This window comes from Ostrinia nubilalis, chromosome 8, assembly GCF_963855985.1.
Source record: "Ostrinia nubilalis chromosome 8, ilOstNubi1.1, whole genome shotgun sequence".
Taxonomy (NCBI): domain Eukaryota; kingdom Metazoa; phylum Arthropoda; class Insecta; order Lepidoptera; family Crambidae; genus Ostrinia; species Ostrinia nubilalis.
The window spans coordinates 13,612,479-13,629,149 of record NC_087095.1 but is presented as its reverse complement, the minus strand read 5'-3'; the positions used below and the strand labels follow the sequence as shown (position 1 = coordinate 13,629,149).

Here is a 16,671-nt window from a genome sequence, read left to right as displayed (position 1 = left end):
GTACCTACTGATTTGGTAAATCATGGTTAAGTTTAGTATGACTGAGCATGGACGACAAATTATGGACGATGTCCATCCATGACTTTGAGTATGATTCATCATACCTCCTTAGTGAGATTCATCCCACCAAAACATTATCATGTAAAATGTTGTTAAGATGAACCAAATAAATGGCTCGCACTTTGAAAGTAGAGCCAAGCCTTAACTCTAGTCTCTACACCTTAGTAAAAATGATAAAGGCACTTATTTGCTCTTGCACGTCATCGACTCGTCTTGGCGGAGGCACACCCGAGCTCCTCAGATGTGAATTTAATTTCTTGACGAAAATACTTTTGCAAAAAGCAGTATCATTAATACTTTCCTGGTACAAAACTATAAACTTTTTTATAAAACAAAATGCCAATGTCACGGACCGTCACAGGTCACTTCACTGTCACTGTCATCAAACGTCATAACAAAAACATGTGGTGCGTGTGTGGATCGCATGCATGTGATTTTTATTAATTTAATAAAATAATATAAGTGTAATTTGAAAATAGAAATAAAATGTTGAAACCCAAGGATCTGGGAGATGACCTCCCAGGGTTCGAAGCTCCTCCAGAAGACGAAAATGCGAAGGAAAGTGAGTCGCAAAGTAGCAAAAAGAAAAAGAAGGGCTCTGGTGGTTTTCAATCGATGGGATTCAGTTTCCCAATCATAAAAGGGATAACTAAACGAGGATATAAACAACCGACACCCATTCAACGAAAGGTAAATTATTTAAATCTTGACTTTGATAACATAACCTAAAACCATACAAAAACAACCACGAATTTTGTTCTTTGTTATGTAATTTCAGACTATTCCACTGGCATTGGAGGGAAAGGATGTGGTTGCTATGGCACGTACAGGTTCTGGTAAGACTGCTTGCTTCGTACTGCCCATAATTGAGAAACTCACTTCGCCCACCAATAAGCCGTTGCCTGGGAAGAACTTCAGAGCCCTCATCCTGTCTCCGACCAGAGAATTGGCCTTACAAGTAAGCATATTCATTCAGAGCTATAATAAGAACATCTTTATGGGATTCATTTCTTAAACTCACATTAACAAAATTATGGAACAGAAATAAAAATACAATACCTCTCTATGATAAAAAGATATATCCAGAATACATTCTGATGTTCATTTTAAAATATTATTGCATTTTTAAAAAAGATATAATAAATAAATATTCTGTGATTTCAGACCCTAAGGTTTGTCAGAGAACTGGGAAAGTTTAGTGGATTGACATCAGCAGCTATTCTCGGAGGAGAGTCCATTGAGCAGCAATTCAGCGTCATGTCCGGCAAGGCTCCTGACATTGTGGTGGCTACTCCGGGTCGATTCCTGCACATTTGCATTGAGATGAGCTTAAAACTTGACAATATCAGTAAGTCTTTCAAAAGCGTTTTTTTAATGAAAATGCAAAAATGTTGTATTTAATTATACAATAGATTTTTGTTGTGAACTCAATTTTTAAATTACAACATTATTGTTACAGAAATGATAGTTTTTGATGAAGCAGACCGTTTATTTGAGCTTGGCTTCGGAGAACAACTGAGAGAAATCGTCGCACGCCTTCCGTCAAATCGTCAGACGCTTTTATTCTCTGCAACATTACCAAAAATGCTTGTAGAATTTGCCAGAGCTGGTCTTTCAGATCCTATACTGATCCGATTAGACGTTGATTGGAAGTTACCGTCGACACTCTGGCTTGGCTGGATATCGGTCAGAGCGGAATTAAAAACTGCAGCTTTGTTACTGTTGTTGAATAAAGTGCTGACTCCAACTACACCACAGGCTGTTGTCTTTGCTGCTACAAAACATCATGTGGAATATTTACATTTGGTAAGTTATTTCTCAAAATGTATAATGTAGTCAAGTTTATCTGGCCTCCGCTGTAGACGCTGTAGTGTAAAACAAATCCTCTATTTGCTTCTGATAAATTAGAAAGGATCATGTTTCTGTAGTGAAGATTTATAACCTAATAGTAATGATGAAGATACTCAAGTCAATTTGCTTTCAAAAAAATCTTCTTTTAAAAAAATTTTCGTTTCAGCCGAAAGACGTCCACTGCTGGACAAAGGCCTCCCCCAAGGATTTCCACAAAGACCGGTCCTGCGCCGCTTACATCCAGGTACCTCCCGCGACCTTCACCAGATCGTCGGTCCACCTAGTGGGAGGCCTGCCCACGCTACGTCTTCCAACTCGTGGTCGCCACTCAAGAACTTTCCTGCCCCAGCGGCCATCAGCTCTTCGAGCTATGTGCCCCGCCAACTGCCACTTGATTTTAGCGATTCTGCGGGCTATGTCAGTACGAACAGTAGCGAGTCACCACACAAGTAAAGCTCACTCGCCTTTGTTATGATAGTATTACCATGCCTTCGTGAATTGCTACAACTATAAATAATCTACTTTTGTTCTCCAGATCTTACAAAAAGCGGGCATATCATCCACCTACGCTTACTCCGGTTTAGATCCGTCAGCTCGCAAGATCGCTCTCGGCCGGTTCACCAACAACAAGTGCTCTGTGCTCATCGTGACCGACGTCGCAGCGAGAGGTCTCGACTTGCCGGCTTTAGATACGGTTATTAATTACAATTTCCCGGCTACACCGAAGCTGTTTGTGCATAGAGTTGGTAAGTGAATCACTATATGGTTTTCAAGCTTTGAATCAAATATCATCAAATTCAAATTCAAATTTCTTTATTCATAACCAGGTGTTTTTACATTTCTATATTGCGATCGAGGAATTCTTTTAAGTAAATAAATACTTGTGGTAGAATATCCCCGCTCTCCATATTAATTTAACATTAATTGACAATATAAATAATAATTATATGACTTTAGATATACATATATTATTTTTCAGCCTATTTTTATTAAATTAAATTAAATAATATAAAAATTAATTAATTAAATCAATTTAAATATAAAAAAGAAAAAGTAATTTGTTTCAGGTCTTCTTCATCAATTTGCATGTCTTACCAAAATTAAATGTAGTCCTCCTGACCAAAATGACATTCCTATCTCACCAAGTCTATAATTTTAAATTCCTTCTACAAGATATATCTCTATTACAAAATATAAATATTAGAATTGGTTCTATGGTGTAGGCGTGATATGGCATCACAGTAACAGACTCATGAAAGTCACTTGCATTTACAAGTTGGCAATTGGCATCTCCGAAATTGAATCTCTTGTCCGCCACTTAACGCTCTCGCTGTTGTCGCAGTCAAGTTGCTTTATGACAATTTGATGCTCAGAGGGCTTAGTAGAGTAGGCGCACACCGTTGATTTTTCGTCGGCCGATAGTTTAGTCGGGCAGTTGATCAGTATGGGCAATGTATGGGAGTCTGTATGGGACAATCTACGCCGATTCGATTTGACCGATTCTTCATACAATTTAAAATCGGGCACAACTATCGGCCAACTAAAAATCAACGGTGTGCACCTACTCTTAGTGTGAGTTTACGTTTGACGTTTGATCATCATTTAGTTCTTGTAAATTTCCGCTAGGGGCGCTGTAAAATCCGTCATTATGTTTAATGTCATTTTTTAAGCAGTCAACCGTGAATGCGTTTGACGTAAACTTACACTACGCGACGCCCCCTGGTATACAACCCAGCTAGGCACCTCATGCCTTGTAACATGCCTTGTATAATATTAGCGTTAGATTTATTATTAACGTCTAACTATGAATATGGATAATGCTATAATAATAAATATTTCTTCAACAGGTCGTAGTGCTCGTGCGGGTCGCGCCGGTCGCGCGTTCTCGCTAGTAGCGGCCGATGACGTGGCTCATCTACTGGACTTGCAGCTGTTCTTGGGAGCCGACTTGATAACACCCACACAGGTGAGTGTGGGTAACGAGTAAATAACCCAAACCCAACCCCAACCGCGATTAAACGCAATTAGTTAGTAATTAAACGCAATTAAGTGTCTTATTTTACGCATATACACAATTTTTATCAATATTAATAAATAAAAAATATTTTCAATATAGTTTGCTATAGTTATAGACGCTTTCCTTCGAGTGACGTCATATCGCCAGCGGCAAACTTATATTATTTAAAAAATGAGTTCTACAGGGTGTTTCAAAATACCCCCTAAAGCCTGAAAGGGCACAGAAACTGAAACAATCTGAAATAGAAGCCGTTGTTCCTATTGTCATATCTTGAACGGTTTTGGAAATAACGTACATCGAAAGTTTCCAAAAATATCGATATGAATTCCCTCACTATCGATCAGCTGCAGCGGGGTTCATCGAACGCAAATCATAGACTTTGTATTTTTCAGAATGTCAATTAGCCGCATTTTTTGCCTACTTCCTTTATCGATGTGTTCAAAGCATGTTTGTTCGTTAAATAAACATTTTAAATAGGTACTCACTAACACTTTACATGTGTACGTACATTTGAAAAATTTTGTGAAAACTTCATCTATCGAAACCAGGCCACTTGATGGAAAAAAAATCGTAAGTAAATAACTTTTTCCGATAGCAACATCACTACTAATGATAGTTTTCAAACATTCTTAGACAACAGAAAAAAAATAAAAAAATCCGTGAAATTCTAGGTAGGTTACGTTACCGTACCTTTAGTCGAATTCTGTTATTATTTAATCTTTGAAATTGCATTTCCGCCCATCTTTCCGCCCCTCTTTAGCTTACTCCTAGTACCTTTCCTGGTACCACCAGGAGTAAGATTGAATTGTGTTCCGTATAAAAATAAGCATTTAGTAACCCGTTTGTAAGTTCACCATAAGCACCAATAAGGCCTCATAATTACGGAGCCGCAGCGCATGATAAACACAAAAAATATTGATGCGAGTCGGGTGAAGTGGTGTGCCAACCTCTCTTCCCGCGGTGAATCCTTCAGCGAGTATTGCCACGCATGCCGCAACAATAAACGCCGTGTGAGACGCATCGAAGCCATCCGCAGGATTCGGCTGCAAATAACGTTCCATTTCAAGAATACGCGTCTTAAATCGCTTTTCCGTAAAAGCACTCATGCACACACAATGCCAATGTTTGAACTCAGTTGGCCGCACAGCGTAAGATGCCCGGCGTCTCCGTAAATGAGGCCTTAGTTTTATTTCATTTTTTTATTTTAACAATTTGTTGAGTAGTCATTGGATACAGAGGCGTTCACATCATATTTTACAAAATCCTTGCAAAATGGGTCTTATTTAAGCAGCAAAAGGTTGATGTGAACGCATCTGTACCATTATTATTATTTTGTAATAATTTGCCAATAATAATAACATTAATAGCGGCATTTAAAAAAATGCTGAGAATTTAAAACAATTCTAAAATAATAATAATAACAACAACAAAAAACGTAGGTACATTTTGACAAACATTTTATTTAGTAAGGCAAGTGCTCAAAGAAAGGCCAACGTGGAAGCAAAAGTACTAGGGAAACATCAGTGCTTGAGCTTAAGCATTTTGGGTTTTCAGTTTCTTTTACGAAACCCTAATAGACAGTGATTGTAAACATTTTTACTTAGAATTTTTTTTGGTGGCATGTTTTGAGTTTGCACATTTGCATAGTAACGGTTGGCACCTTTTAAACCCGCGCGTTCGCGGGGGCGAGTGGGGCGCCTTATTACATTTTTCAAATATCCCAAAAATGAAATTTTAAGTTGGTATGAAGAACATGACGTCATACTGCAGCATCGTATCGTACAACTCCGTGTAAGTTTTTCCCTCCATTCGATAAAATTTGTCGTAACAGAAAATCAAAAAACATTAACTACTCACATCCATAATCATTATTTCAAAACACATAAATGCCTAGTCTACTAGTCAGGCATGATTCATGCATGATACAATATCGTAATACTAACTTACCATCAGGTGAGATCGCGGCCAATTGTTAAACTATTCATTTAAAAAATATGCTTTTATTTACTCATAAACCTTTCTTTAATAAATTTCAAAATCGTCTCGTACTTTTAAACTTAAAATCTTAAAAATCAATGAAAAATTAAAATAATACCCAAAGAAAATGTTGGCAACCTCATTAGTGAGTGGGCTAGGGAACACCACCCCCCGCCCTGGAGCCCACCACCCCCCGCCCTGGCGCCCACTCTAACGACTAACTCGTGCGCAGCGCTGCGCGCCTGGTACACAATGGGCCGAAATATGCATTGCGTACTAATTCCGGACCAACAATATTTTTTTATACACAAATAATTTTAAACATTATGCCTTTTGTATGTTAAACTTTTGGTGGTACAAATACTCTTAAGATTGTGTATGTAATTCTAATTCAGCAAACTCTTACTGTAAACGTAAACTTATTACAAAGGTAATGCTAGAACATAATCACGGGATGCCATTACTTTAATATGCTTAAACTAAACAAGGCGGCTGAATAAAGGTATGGGAGAAATACTAAGTAGGTGCGCGTTATTGACACTGCACTGATATCAGAACGTGTAAACATTGAGGCTCAGTCAAAGAGAAGGTGACCTTTGTTCCTTAACTCGCCGAGCCTATTATTTACTTTGCGTGTTTGAACACATTCACTCAATGTTTTGTTAAATTTAAGTTTAGCCACTACCTACTTAATGGCATGTATTTAATCGTTTTGTAATTATCTCTTTGTCAAACAAAATAAATCAAAAATAGCAAAAAAAAACTGACCTTTACACGAAAAACGCAATCTATGTAATTCAAACTTGGCATCAGCTTTCGTCTAAGCACAACTATTTGAATTGCATACTCATCTGTTTTCGGAATGCATATTTGGCTAGCTGATTCTGGTTTTACATTAATTGTAGAACAGTCATGTTTCTGACGTTGCAGTAAGTTTAAGAGGAAAGTTTATTATTAACAGAGATGCAATTAATGTTCCCGTGTAAACACGTTTAGGATTATTATCTAGTACAATACTGTCTAACAAGTCTGCAATGCAATGTCTTTTCATGATTGTAATTTGTAGTGTTTTTCTTAAATGAATAAATTAAGGTACTATTTGGAACCGAGCTGCCGACTGTAACTGCTGACAGCACGTGCAGCGTCCCGTTGTTGTCTACGTCACTCACCATCAAGTGACAATGGGACGCTGCATGTTTTATCATATTATTATTAAGGAGGTTAAAGATTAGTTCGGTCCATTGGGGCTTCGGTAGCTCAAAGGTTAGCCACCGGGATTGCGGAAAACGCGGGTTCGATTCCCACACGAGATCATCAAGGTTCGGAATTCGAATAGTGTTCTATCTTTAGATATTAGTAGGTACAGAGGCGTTCACATCAAGTTTTACAAATGATTAAGGCTGATTTACACGTAATAAGTAGGTAACTAAATTTGAATTTGCATGTCGTTTAAATGCAATTTAATCACTTAAAATTAAGTCTTAAAGGATGATTTTCACGTATTATGTAGTTAAGTAGATAACTAAATTTTACCTTCATTTTTCGGGTAAGTTGGTGGATGGGGCTTATCACTTGACACCTTTTGATAAGCAGTTTCATACTAATTATGAGACATTTGGACATAGACTTAAAATTAAGTTAAAATTTAGTTACCTACTTAACTACTTAATACGTGTAAATCAGTCTTAGGCTGCTTTTGTAAAAGTGAAAATTATTAAGGGACGCTTTAAAATGTTGATATGAAAATAAATCTGAGAATTCATTAACATTTCTTCTATTTTAAAATGAGACGTAACTTGGTAGACAAAGTAGGTACATAAACGACATTGCGACATTCCTTTACCTGCGAAATAAAAATTAGCGTACTAAAATCATTGTTAAAATGTTGTTGAAATGTTGCATTGTCATAATAAGAAGTTGCAAAAATTTGGCATGTGGCACGATCCCGTTCGCACCACTTTGCATTGTGCGGAAGCGCCGAAAGATCGCGACACCGGCCGTCGGCTCTTCTTTGATTTAGTCGTTCATATGCTTCGTGCGTGATCGGTGTGTTTTCCTATCGTTTAACTACTTTCGAAAGCTTTGTGTTTTGTGTTGTTTTGCTACAATGGCAATGTTTTCTAATTCCGAATATTATGAGATGATGTTGTGTGTGGCTCGAGCTGATGGAAATTTAACTCAAGCCCGTGAACTTTATCGGGAACAGTTTATCGAAGGTAGACCGGCGGCTGACCAGCGACGGCTTCCGTCGTATCAGTGTTTCCATGATATGGTGACACGTCTCCATTCTACGGGCTCTTTTCATCGATCGGGTTCTAGTGGACGCCCAAATACAAACGAAATGCGTGCAGAAGAGGTTCTGCAACTCTTTGAAGACGAACCGACGACCAGTACAAGGCGCGCCGGGGCGCGACTTGGAATGAACCATGTTTCAGTTTGACGAACACTGAAAGAAGATGGTCAACATCCGTACCACTACCGCCGCACACAGGAATTGATTCCTACTGACTTTGCGCCGCGAATAACAAGACGGGCAAGAATATGCGTGCAGCAAGGAGGACGTCATTTTGAGCCACTTTTGTAGGTATGTACCTAACCATAATTTTGAATGCTTGTTGTTTTGTTAACGACGTGCGTGTATTTTTTTCTCCGTAGGTATTAAATAATAATAATACCTAGTAAATACTAGGCGCACAGAATGTTTTAATGAGGCGTGGCCGGGGGCGTGAACATAGAAAGTTGCTCCTGGTCACTCCTGGTAGGACAATGAACCCAAATTAGTGATGGGAATTTTTATAATCGATATTTTTATTTTACATAAATTTACCCGAAATTTGAATATGTCGCTATGACTGTAAGAAATTAACAAGGGACTCTTTATAGACGTCTATTAAATACCCTTCAGTTATTAGGGGTTTTTTTGAAACACCCTGTATACAACCAGTGCGTCGTAGTAAGACGTCATATTTGTGGACACTTGCAAAGATCATAAAACGTAAAATCTAAATCGACAAAGAAAAGTTTATGATTGTTTTTCACTATTTCCTTAAATAATAGAAACATCTTACACTTCTTATCCTGTTCTTATGCTAAGCCTTGTTTACTGCGGGCAGCGGAAACCAATGAGGGCTATCGTTTTAGCGCTCACCAGTTAGCGCCACTGTAGAGTAAGGTCCTGTCACTTGCTAGTAGCGAAGACAGTGGCACCAACTGGTGAGCGCTAAAGTGGTAGGAGGACTATCGCATTTGCATTCATCAAGATGGCGCCACTGTAGAGTAAGGTCCTGTCAATCGCCAGGGGTGCCAACTGTTCAGTATAAAAACGATAGCCCTCATTGTTGTGGAAATCCCAGCTATGAAAAATCTCTATCATCATGCCCATTCTTTCCCAGGTGAAAGAGAAAGGCGCGACGTGTCCCAGCGGCGTGTGGGGTGCCATGCCCACCGCCGCGCTCGAGCTCCGGCACCAGGACGTCGTCGCCTGGGAGAAGGACACCTCCGAGATCGTGAGTAGAGAACACTAAACACAGGGTTTTATTTAATTATCGTGAAAATAACAGATGGATAATTATCGGTTGATAATAACAAAAAAAGCGCTCATGAAAATGAACTGTATTCGAAGTTTTCGAACGTGTATTTCCGCACTTGCGTCAACATAGATAGTTATAAAACCTATATTCATCTATTAATCAGATATTTATCAAGTATCAAGATATTTATCTATTTTCCAAGCTTTATATGACTAGCGAGGGATAACTTGACAACAATCAGCAACCAAAAACATAAAGCAACATTCGCAATCAGAATTTCTTATGAAACAATATGACAAATGTATCTTATAATGTTGATATTTATCCGATAATTATCATGAAGCGTAATTATCTTGTTAATTTCGAACTCTGCTAAACCGTCACACAAGATAACGCATGTATGAGGCGATCAGCAGGCCTGACCCCCTAGACAAGTAGCAAAACACGGTTGTTGTAATTTCAAAAGGCCTTCGCTCCGGCATTTTTATGTATGGACTGTGGAGTTAAGCTCATAGAAGACTTATCAACTCTGAAAGGGATCAACATCGTACCGCCTTCCGCGCGCAGTCAACTGCGAGGCGAGGCGCTTACGTTACGGTGCGGATAAGTGTGCGTTGCAGTATGGAGTTTCATACAAAGAATACTGACCGCCTCAAGTTGATACGATCCCTTTCCGGGTTGATAAATGTGCGACGTCCTTTACTTCGCTCTGTGAACGGATTCGACTTTTGGAGTGATCAAATAGTGCCACTTGTCTAGGGGGCTGGCATACGTGCTACGATAATACCTCATCGAGTCATTGTATAGATTGTTGACGATAAACACATACATTTCTCGTCAATCCAATCGTGGTGCGCATTTTAGCCCGGGAGGCCTCCCTAACCCGTCTGTCGAGGAGACTGGGGAATGTAAACCAAGTCCTCTTTGGTAAATTCTATGACGAATGAAAGTAAACTACCAAAACCGCGGGTAAAATATAGCATCAAAGAAAATAATCTTTACCTCTACAATGTTTACCAGGAAGAAGCAGTCCGCACGTGTTCCCGCGGCTGGCAGCAGTTCATCAAGTGGCGGGAATCCGCCTCAGCTGAGGCCAACAAACGCGCCAAGATCACCGCGATACCGGTGCACACGCATCCCTTCTTACTAGACGAGGGCGCAGACAATGCTAATGATATGGTCGCGCAGATAAAGAACTATACGCCTAAAGGGGTGAGTGGAAATACACCAAATTCATTTATTATGTCTTATCAGAGTAAAATTCGGGGCAACTCACCGCTAATCAACGCTAAATTTTGTCAGTGTGTGCGTGCGCGCCGCATACGTATTGGCGCGCTCACATACAAACCGCGCTCGGGCGTTTCTATGAAGATGACCTACTCATTTGTATTTACTCAGGTCTTATGTAAGTGGGCTTTCAGAACAACTCTTACACATTAAATAACCCTAACATATCGCACTACACTAACATTTCGCTTGCTGGCGACTGCTCTCAACATCTGAGCTACTTAGATATTGGGTGGGTGGACCGAAACTTCCAAGTGTAATATGCTGTTACGGCCAGCCAGTCGCGGGTTCAATTCATATACCTACATATTACATGTTATTTAAAAGTGAAATAGTTCGTCTATCAAGCAGCTTGATGATCGTCATACGCTTATAACGCGACTGCTTTTCAATATGCGATTTTTACTGTAGTCTTTGTAGCCTCTAACTCGTCGTATTTAAAAAAAGCCCTTGGTCTTCACTACAGTTTCATGAATCCCAATCTTTTTTATTTTATTTCAGAGCGAGCGCGGCGCTATCGGTTTACGCGTTGCTCTCTCCTACGTGATTTAGAATTTTAATTGTTGAAAGATTTTAGGTTGCCAACTATGTTTTCAATGTGGGTGGCATGAATCCCAATCTGTGCAATTCTCCCTCCTCTCCTTCCCTCCCTCCATTAATGCTATTAACATGTACGTACAGTCACGGAATGAAAAGGTTCGTCAGTTTTCAAATTGATTCCTTCAACGAATCGCGAGCACATTATTACTAGAGATGGGCCGACTAGTCGCCGACTAGTCGGGAAAGCCGACTATTCGGCATCATTTGTAGTCGGCCGACTAGTGACGACTATTCGGCAAAATATGCCGATTATAATCGGCGCATTACAAAATTAAATATGTGAATGAAATAAAACTCATAATCACCAAGATGATTATGAGGTAGACCAAGGGCGTTTATCTAAACCACTTTTGACTGCAAAAATCAGTCAAAAGTTGTTTCACCTGATTTAAAATTTTGGCAATCAGTCTAAATTCATACAAAGTTAAGATTAGTTAAAATTACTAGGAAATCATCAAAAATGTTTAAAGTTTATGTAATTTGTCCATATAAAAATTATGACACTTTTTTTTTCGGGGAAAAAATGCATGGAATTGCACACCTATCTTGCGGGGAAGTGGTAGATTATGTGGGTCTCCTCTCATCGGAAGGATGAGGAATATCCACATAAATAACCCCTGAGATCGCCTTAGTGTGAAGAACTATGGGAATCCGGACAAAGCCATCAACTATCACAATCCGTCCCGGCAATTGTCCACCTGTATGGCGGGCCCTATCCGACGGTGGTGGTAGTCCGTGTTATGTAGGCAGGGGTACCCCTACGCCCCCAGCTCGCTGACCATCACCGTGGATGGAAGGAATCAATGGGCCTGAATGCGTGGCGTGATAAGCGCAATTTTGCCCATACATTTTGACGTCGATAAGTAAGTAACAATAATATCACGGCGCGCATCCTAGCCCAGCAGGAGGCGATCATATTGTCACCTCCGCCGTCGAAAATTATGACATCTACCTTAGGTACTGTTAGGTGATTGTAATGCTGCTTTTTATTTTTTCTCATATTAAAGAAATCTCATTTCTCAAGAAGTCATATTCATCTCTTTAGGAATTTAGATACCTACTCATATTTCTTTGAGAAAATCTAGATATTATTCTTCGGACAAGTAGGTATTAGAATGATCGGCATTGCCGATTAGTCGGCCGACTAATCGGCAATTTGAAAACCGATTAGTCGGCTAGTCGGTTAGTCGGCAAAGACCATAGTCGGCCCATCACTAATTATTACCTTTTGAAACTATGTAACAGAATTATCTCGAGTTAGAGAAAATAATCTTTAACTGTTCGCTAGTAAAGTTCAAAATTATTCAGATCAAAGTTGTTTGACGATTTAACTTGTCAAGAAGATTATTATGATTGATAAACTAAAACCTTCTTGTTGGTTCAACCTGCCATTATCTATTAAATATAAAAAAACTACATTTTGTAACATTTGCACTGATGGGATAGAAAAATAAACAAGCAAAACCTTATTCGTTAGCAAACGTCATATTTATTTAAATGTTAGCAGCACCGTTTCTTGCACGGTTATGTTGGCAGGTTTGACTCTTACACTACCTAGTGCAAGCGAAAACCGACACTAAGGTGACGAACCTTTTCATTCCGCGACTGTACCTATATTTGTTTCAGACAATATTAGAACTGACTACGAAGAATGACTCCCCCATGTATATGGCCATGAAAATCATGAAGCAAAAACACTCGAAAGTTGTACAAAAGACGCGGGAAAATAAGAAGCTACAGGTACAGTAAAATACTCGTATTTATTTCTGTATGGTATCTTGTAATAATGGAACAATATAGCATTGATTTTTTATTTATTTTACAGGCTGAGGGTAAATTGGAAGGCATTGATTCGAATAATAAGTCGAAGAAGAAAAAGAAAGAAGTGGTGCGAGATGAGAACTATATTCCTCATCAAGCGTCAGACCAACATACAGAAGCTGGGTATGTTTTTTTAGAAAATTATCTTTTCGTATTCTCTTACACATTGTACTAATAACGTATAACCCTTAAAGATTTTATCCAATCTTAACATCTGTCTAGGTCAGCCTGTCTAGTTGCACAGACAATGGAATAACGACCTAAACACTGTGGCATATTCTGTGCTATTTGTTGTGCTGTCGACAAGGGGTTATTCCCAGTTGCCCCCACTGGGGGCCAATGGGAATTTATTTGAAAAAAGTGTCCCAGATGATAACACTAAAAGTTTGCTTAAAAATTACATCAGACTACAAATTGCTGCAAAATTATACCTATAACAAGGACATAAGTTGCCACAGTGTTAATCTTAATTTGCTCGCCGTACCCCGACACGTCCGCAAATCACACATTTTGTTGCAAAATAGCATCCATATCACGGACATAAGATGCCATAGTGTTTAGATTGATTTGCTGTCTATTTAGACAACAGCACATCAGACATTTTGCTGCAAAATTTATACCACAACTGCATAAGATGCCACAGTGATGACGAGCATGAAAGACTGATTTCATCATCATCATCAACAGCCCTTTACAGTCCACTGCTGGACTATGAGCCTCCTCCACTGTAGTGGAGGGTTTTGCCATTATCCCCACGCTTGGCAGGCGGGTTGCAAAAAGACTGAGTTAATGTTCTACTATTAGTATGGCGGTGAACTTCAACGCGGGCGCGGCGAGCGCGGAACTAGACATGGGCGCGGACAGCGGCGACATGGCGCGCGAGCGGCGTCAGCTGCTGCGCTGGGACCGCAAGCGCAAGAAGATGGTGCACGTTGACCCGGTGAGTGCGCGCGATACCTACCTACAGTATGGCGGTCCCTTCAACGCGGGCGTGGACCGCGGCGACATGGCGCGCGAGCGGCGTCAGCTGCTGCGCTGGGACCGCAAGCGCAAGAAGATGGTGCACGTTGACCCGGTGAGTGCGCGCGATACCTACCTACAGTATGGCGGTCCCTTCAACGCGGGCGTGGACCGCGGCGACATGGCGCGCGAGCGGCGTCAGCTGCTGCGCTGGGACCGCAAGCGCAAGAAGATGGTGCACGTCGACCCGGTGAGTGCGCGCGATACCTACCTACAGCATGGCGGTCGCTTCAACGCGGGCGCGGCGAGCTCGGAACTAGACATGGGCGCGGACAGCGGCGACATGGCGCGCGAGCGGCGTCAAGTACTGCGCTGGGACCGCAAGCGCAAGAAGATGGTGCACGTCGACCCGGTGAGTATACTACGTCACCAATTTTGATGTTCTCACGCGTTTTATTATAAACTGACGGAGATCACAATTTCACGGTAAGAAATACAGAAAAATTAGACCTGACGAGTACAGCACAAGTAGACCTGAGAATCACCTCCATAAGAGCACGAGAACTGACAAAATCAAATGGCGATAGATGGGACATATAGCTCATTGAAATTGTCGATGAGATGTCTGTTGGGGTAGAAAATTTCTCGAATGGCGGCCACCGATCGGAAAACGGAGTGTAGGCAAGTGCTAGGCCAGAATAGCGTAGCTGGAAAACACCTAGATGCGGCCAGCTCAGCTCTTTATGAAAATTCTACACTTCAGAACCATACGACGTCTTTGTAATATTAATTGCTCTCTTGTTTTTAGCTCACTGCTCAGTTTCCTCTTGTTTTTATTTTTTCTTCTTCCATTATTATGTGCCACTGTCATGTCTATGTAATTGCCTGTATTTGTGTGATGTCCATTGTAATAAATGTATCTTTCTTTCTTAATTGTTACAATTTTGCACACAGGACGGTGGTCGCAAGATGATCCGCACAGAGAGCGGCGGGCGCGTGCCTGCTTCGTTCCGCAGCGGCCGCTACGACGCCTGGCGCAAGCGCAACGCGCAGCCCGACGACGACGACGCGCCCGACGACCCGCACGCCAACAGGCCTGGTGAGTACAATCATATACACACAAACTTACTTAATACTTTATAAATATTAAATAATAAATAAATATCCTTGGACATTTTACACTGCGCTTCTAGTCCCAAACTAAGCAAAGCTTGTACTATGGGTACTAGACAACGGATATAAACATACTTAAATACTTTTTTTTTGTAAATACATACATATTATACATAGAAAACACCAGTCCAATACAAACAAATATGTTCATGCACACAAATGTTTGTAGTGTGCGGTAATTGAACCCGGACCCGGACCCGAACGGAATAGTAGTCCGTTTTGAACCACTACACCAAACGGCCGACTGAAATTACACTCATGACACACTTTAACCAGACTATTCCCACCTCTCGTTCCCACCGCTGCAACTCCTGTGTAGCCAGGATCTACAGCTTGACCGCCAATAAAAACCCAACCAGTGAAGGTCAAGTTTGTCCACATGACACACATGATCATATGGGCCATTTAGTATGGGTACGTTCCTTTGGGTAGAACTTCCCAGTTGCCTCCAGTGGGTACGACCGCAGAGCAGGGGCTACTGGGAATTATCGCCTTATGTTGGGGCAGGAAAGTTCTCGAGTGGCGACCACGGGCTGGAAGACGTAGCGTGGGCAGGCCTCCTACTAGGTGGACCGACGATCTGGTGAAGGTCGCGGGAAGAGCCTGGATGCGGGCAGCGCAGGACCGTTCATTGTGGAAAACCTTGGGGGAGGCCTTTGTCCAGCAGTGGACGTCTTTCGGCTGAAACGAACGAACGATACGCATCATGTGTTTTAACACCATGATTTACCATGTTAAAATGTATGAACTGTATGTGACTTTGTTGGTGTACCTAATAATTCAATAAGAAAAATAAAAAATTGTAAATTACAACACAGGAGGACACTGGGAAATGTAAACTGTTACAACTAGGTTACCATCTGCTTCCAGTAGTCTTCCATAATTTTAAAACTAATATCATTTAACCCTTCCAGTGTCAGACTTCCGTCCCCACTGGGTGAAACACAACGAACGCGTCGCCAAGAAAAAAGCAGAAGCCTCCTCCAAGGAGTTCCGCGACAAGCAGCAGATCGTCAAGGAGCGCCTGCGCAAGGAGAAGATCAAGCAACGGCTCAAACACAAGATGAAGGGCAAGAAGAAAAAGAAGAAGTGATCTTAATAAAAAGTTATATTATGTATGTTAAAGACTGTTTCATTTCCAAAGTAGATAAATAAGATGGGTTATTCCCAGTTGCCCCCAGCACTGGGGACAAATGGGAATTAATTAACAAAAATGTCTCAGTTCCACTAAATAGGGACTTATTACAAAAAGTTAAACGCCCGTTGAACACTTGTTTAAATAAATTGTCATTTTAAAGCAATGTTCAACGTGTAATAAGGGGCCATCCATAAAGTACGTCACACGAATTACATGATTTTTTGACCCCCCCTCCGTCCTTGTCACAGGTGGTCACA

At 40.7% G+C, this 16,671-nt stretch overlaps 1 protein-coding gene across 1 annotated transcript; it reads left to right on the top strand.

Annotated features, from left to right (window-relative positions):
* Window positions 1–449: 449 nt before the first annotated feature.
* LOC135073995 (ATP-dependent RNA helicase DDX54) lies at window positions 450–16,401 on the top strand. Its single transcript, XM_063968280.1, has 13 exons — window positions 450–750; window positions 839–1,018; window positions 1,225–1,408; window positions 1,520–1,866; window positions 2,447–2,657; window positions 3,759–3,877; window positions 9,298–9,411; window positions 10,456–10,647; window positions 12,949–13,062; window positions 13,148–13,266; window positions 13,948–14,083; window positions 15,058–15,202; window positions 16,191–16,401. Exons 1-13 carry the CDS (start codon window positions 547–549, stop codon window positions 16,367–16,369), a joined length of 2,244 nt encoding a protein of 747 aa, XP_063824350.1. The 5' UTR covers window positions 450–546; the 3' UTR covers window positions 16,370–16,401.
* Window positions 16,402–16,671: the final 270 nt, after the last annotated feature.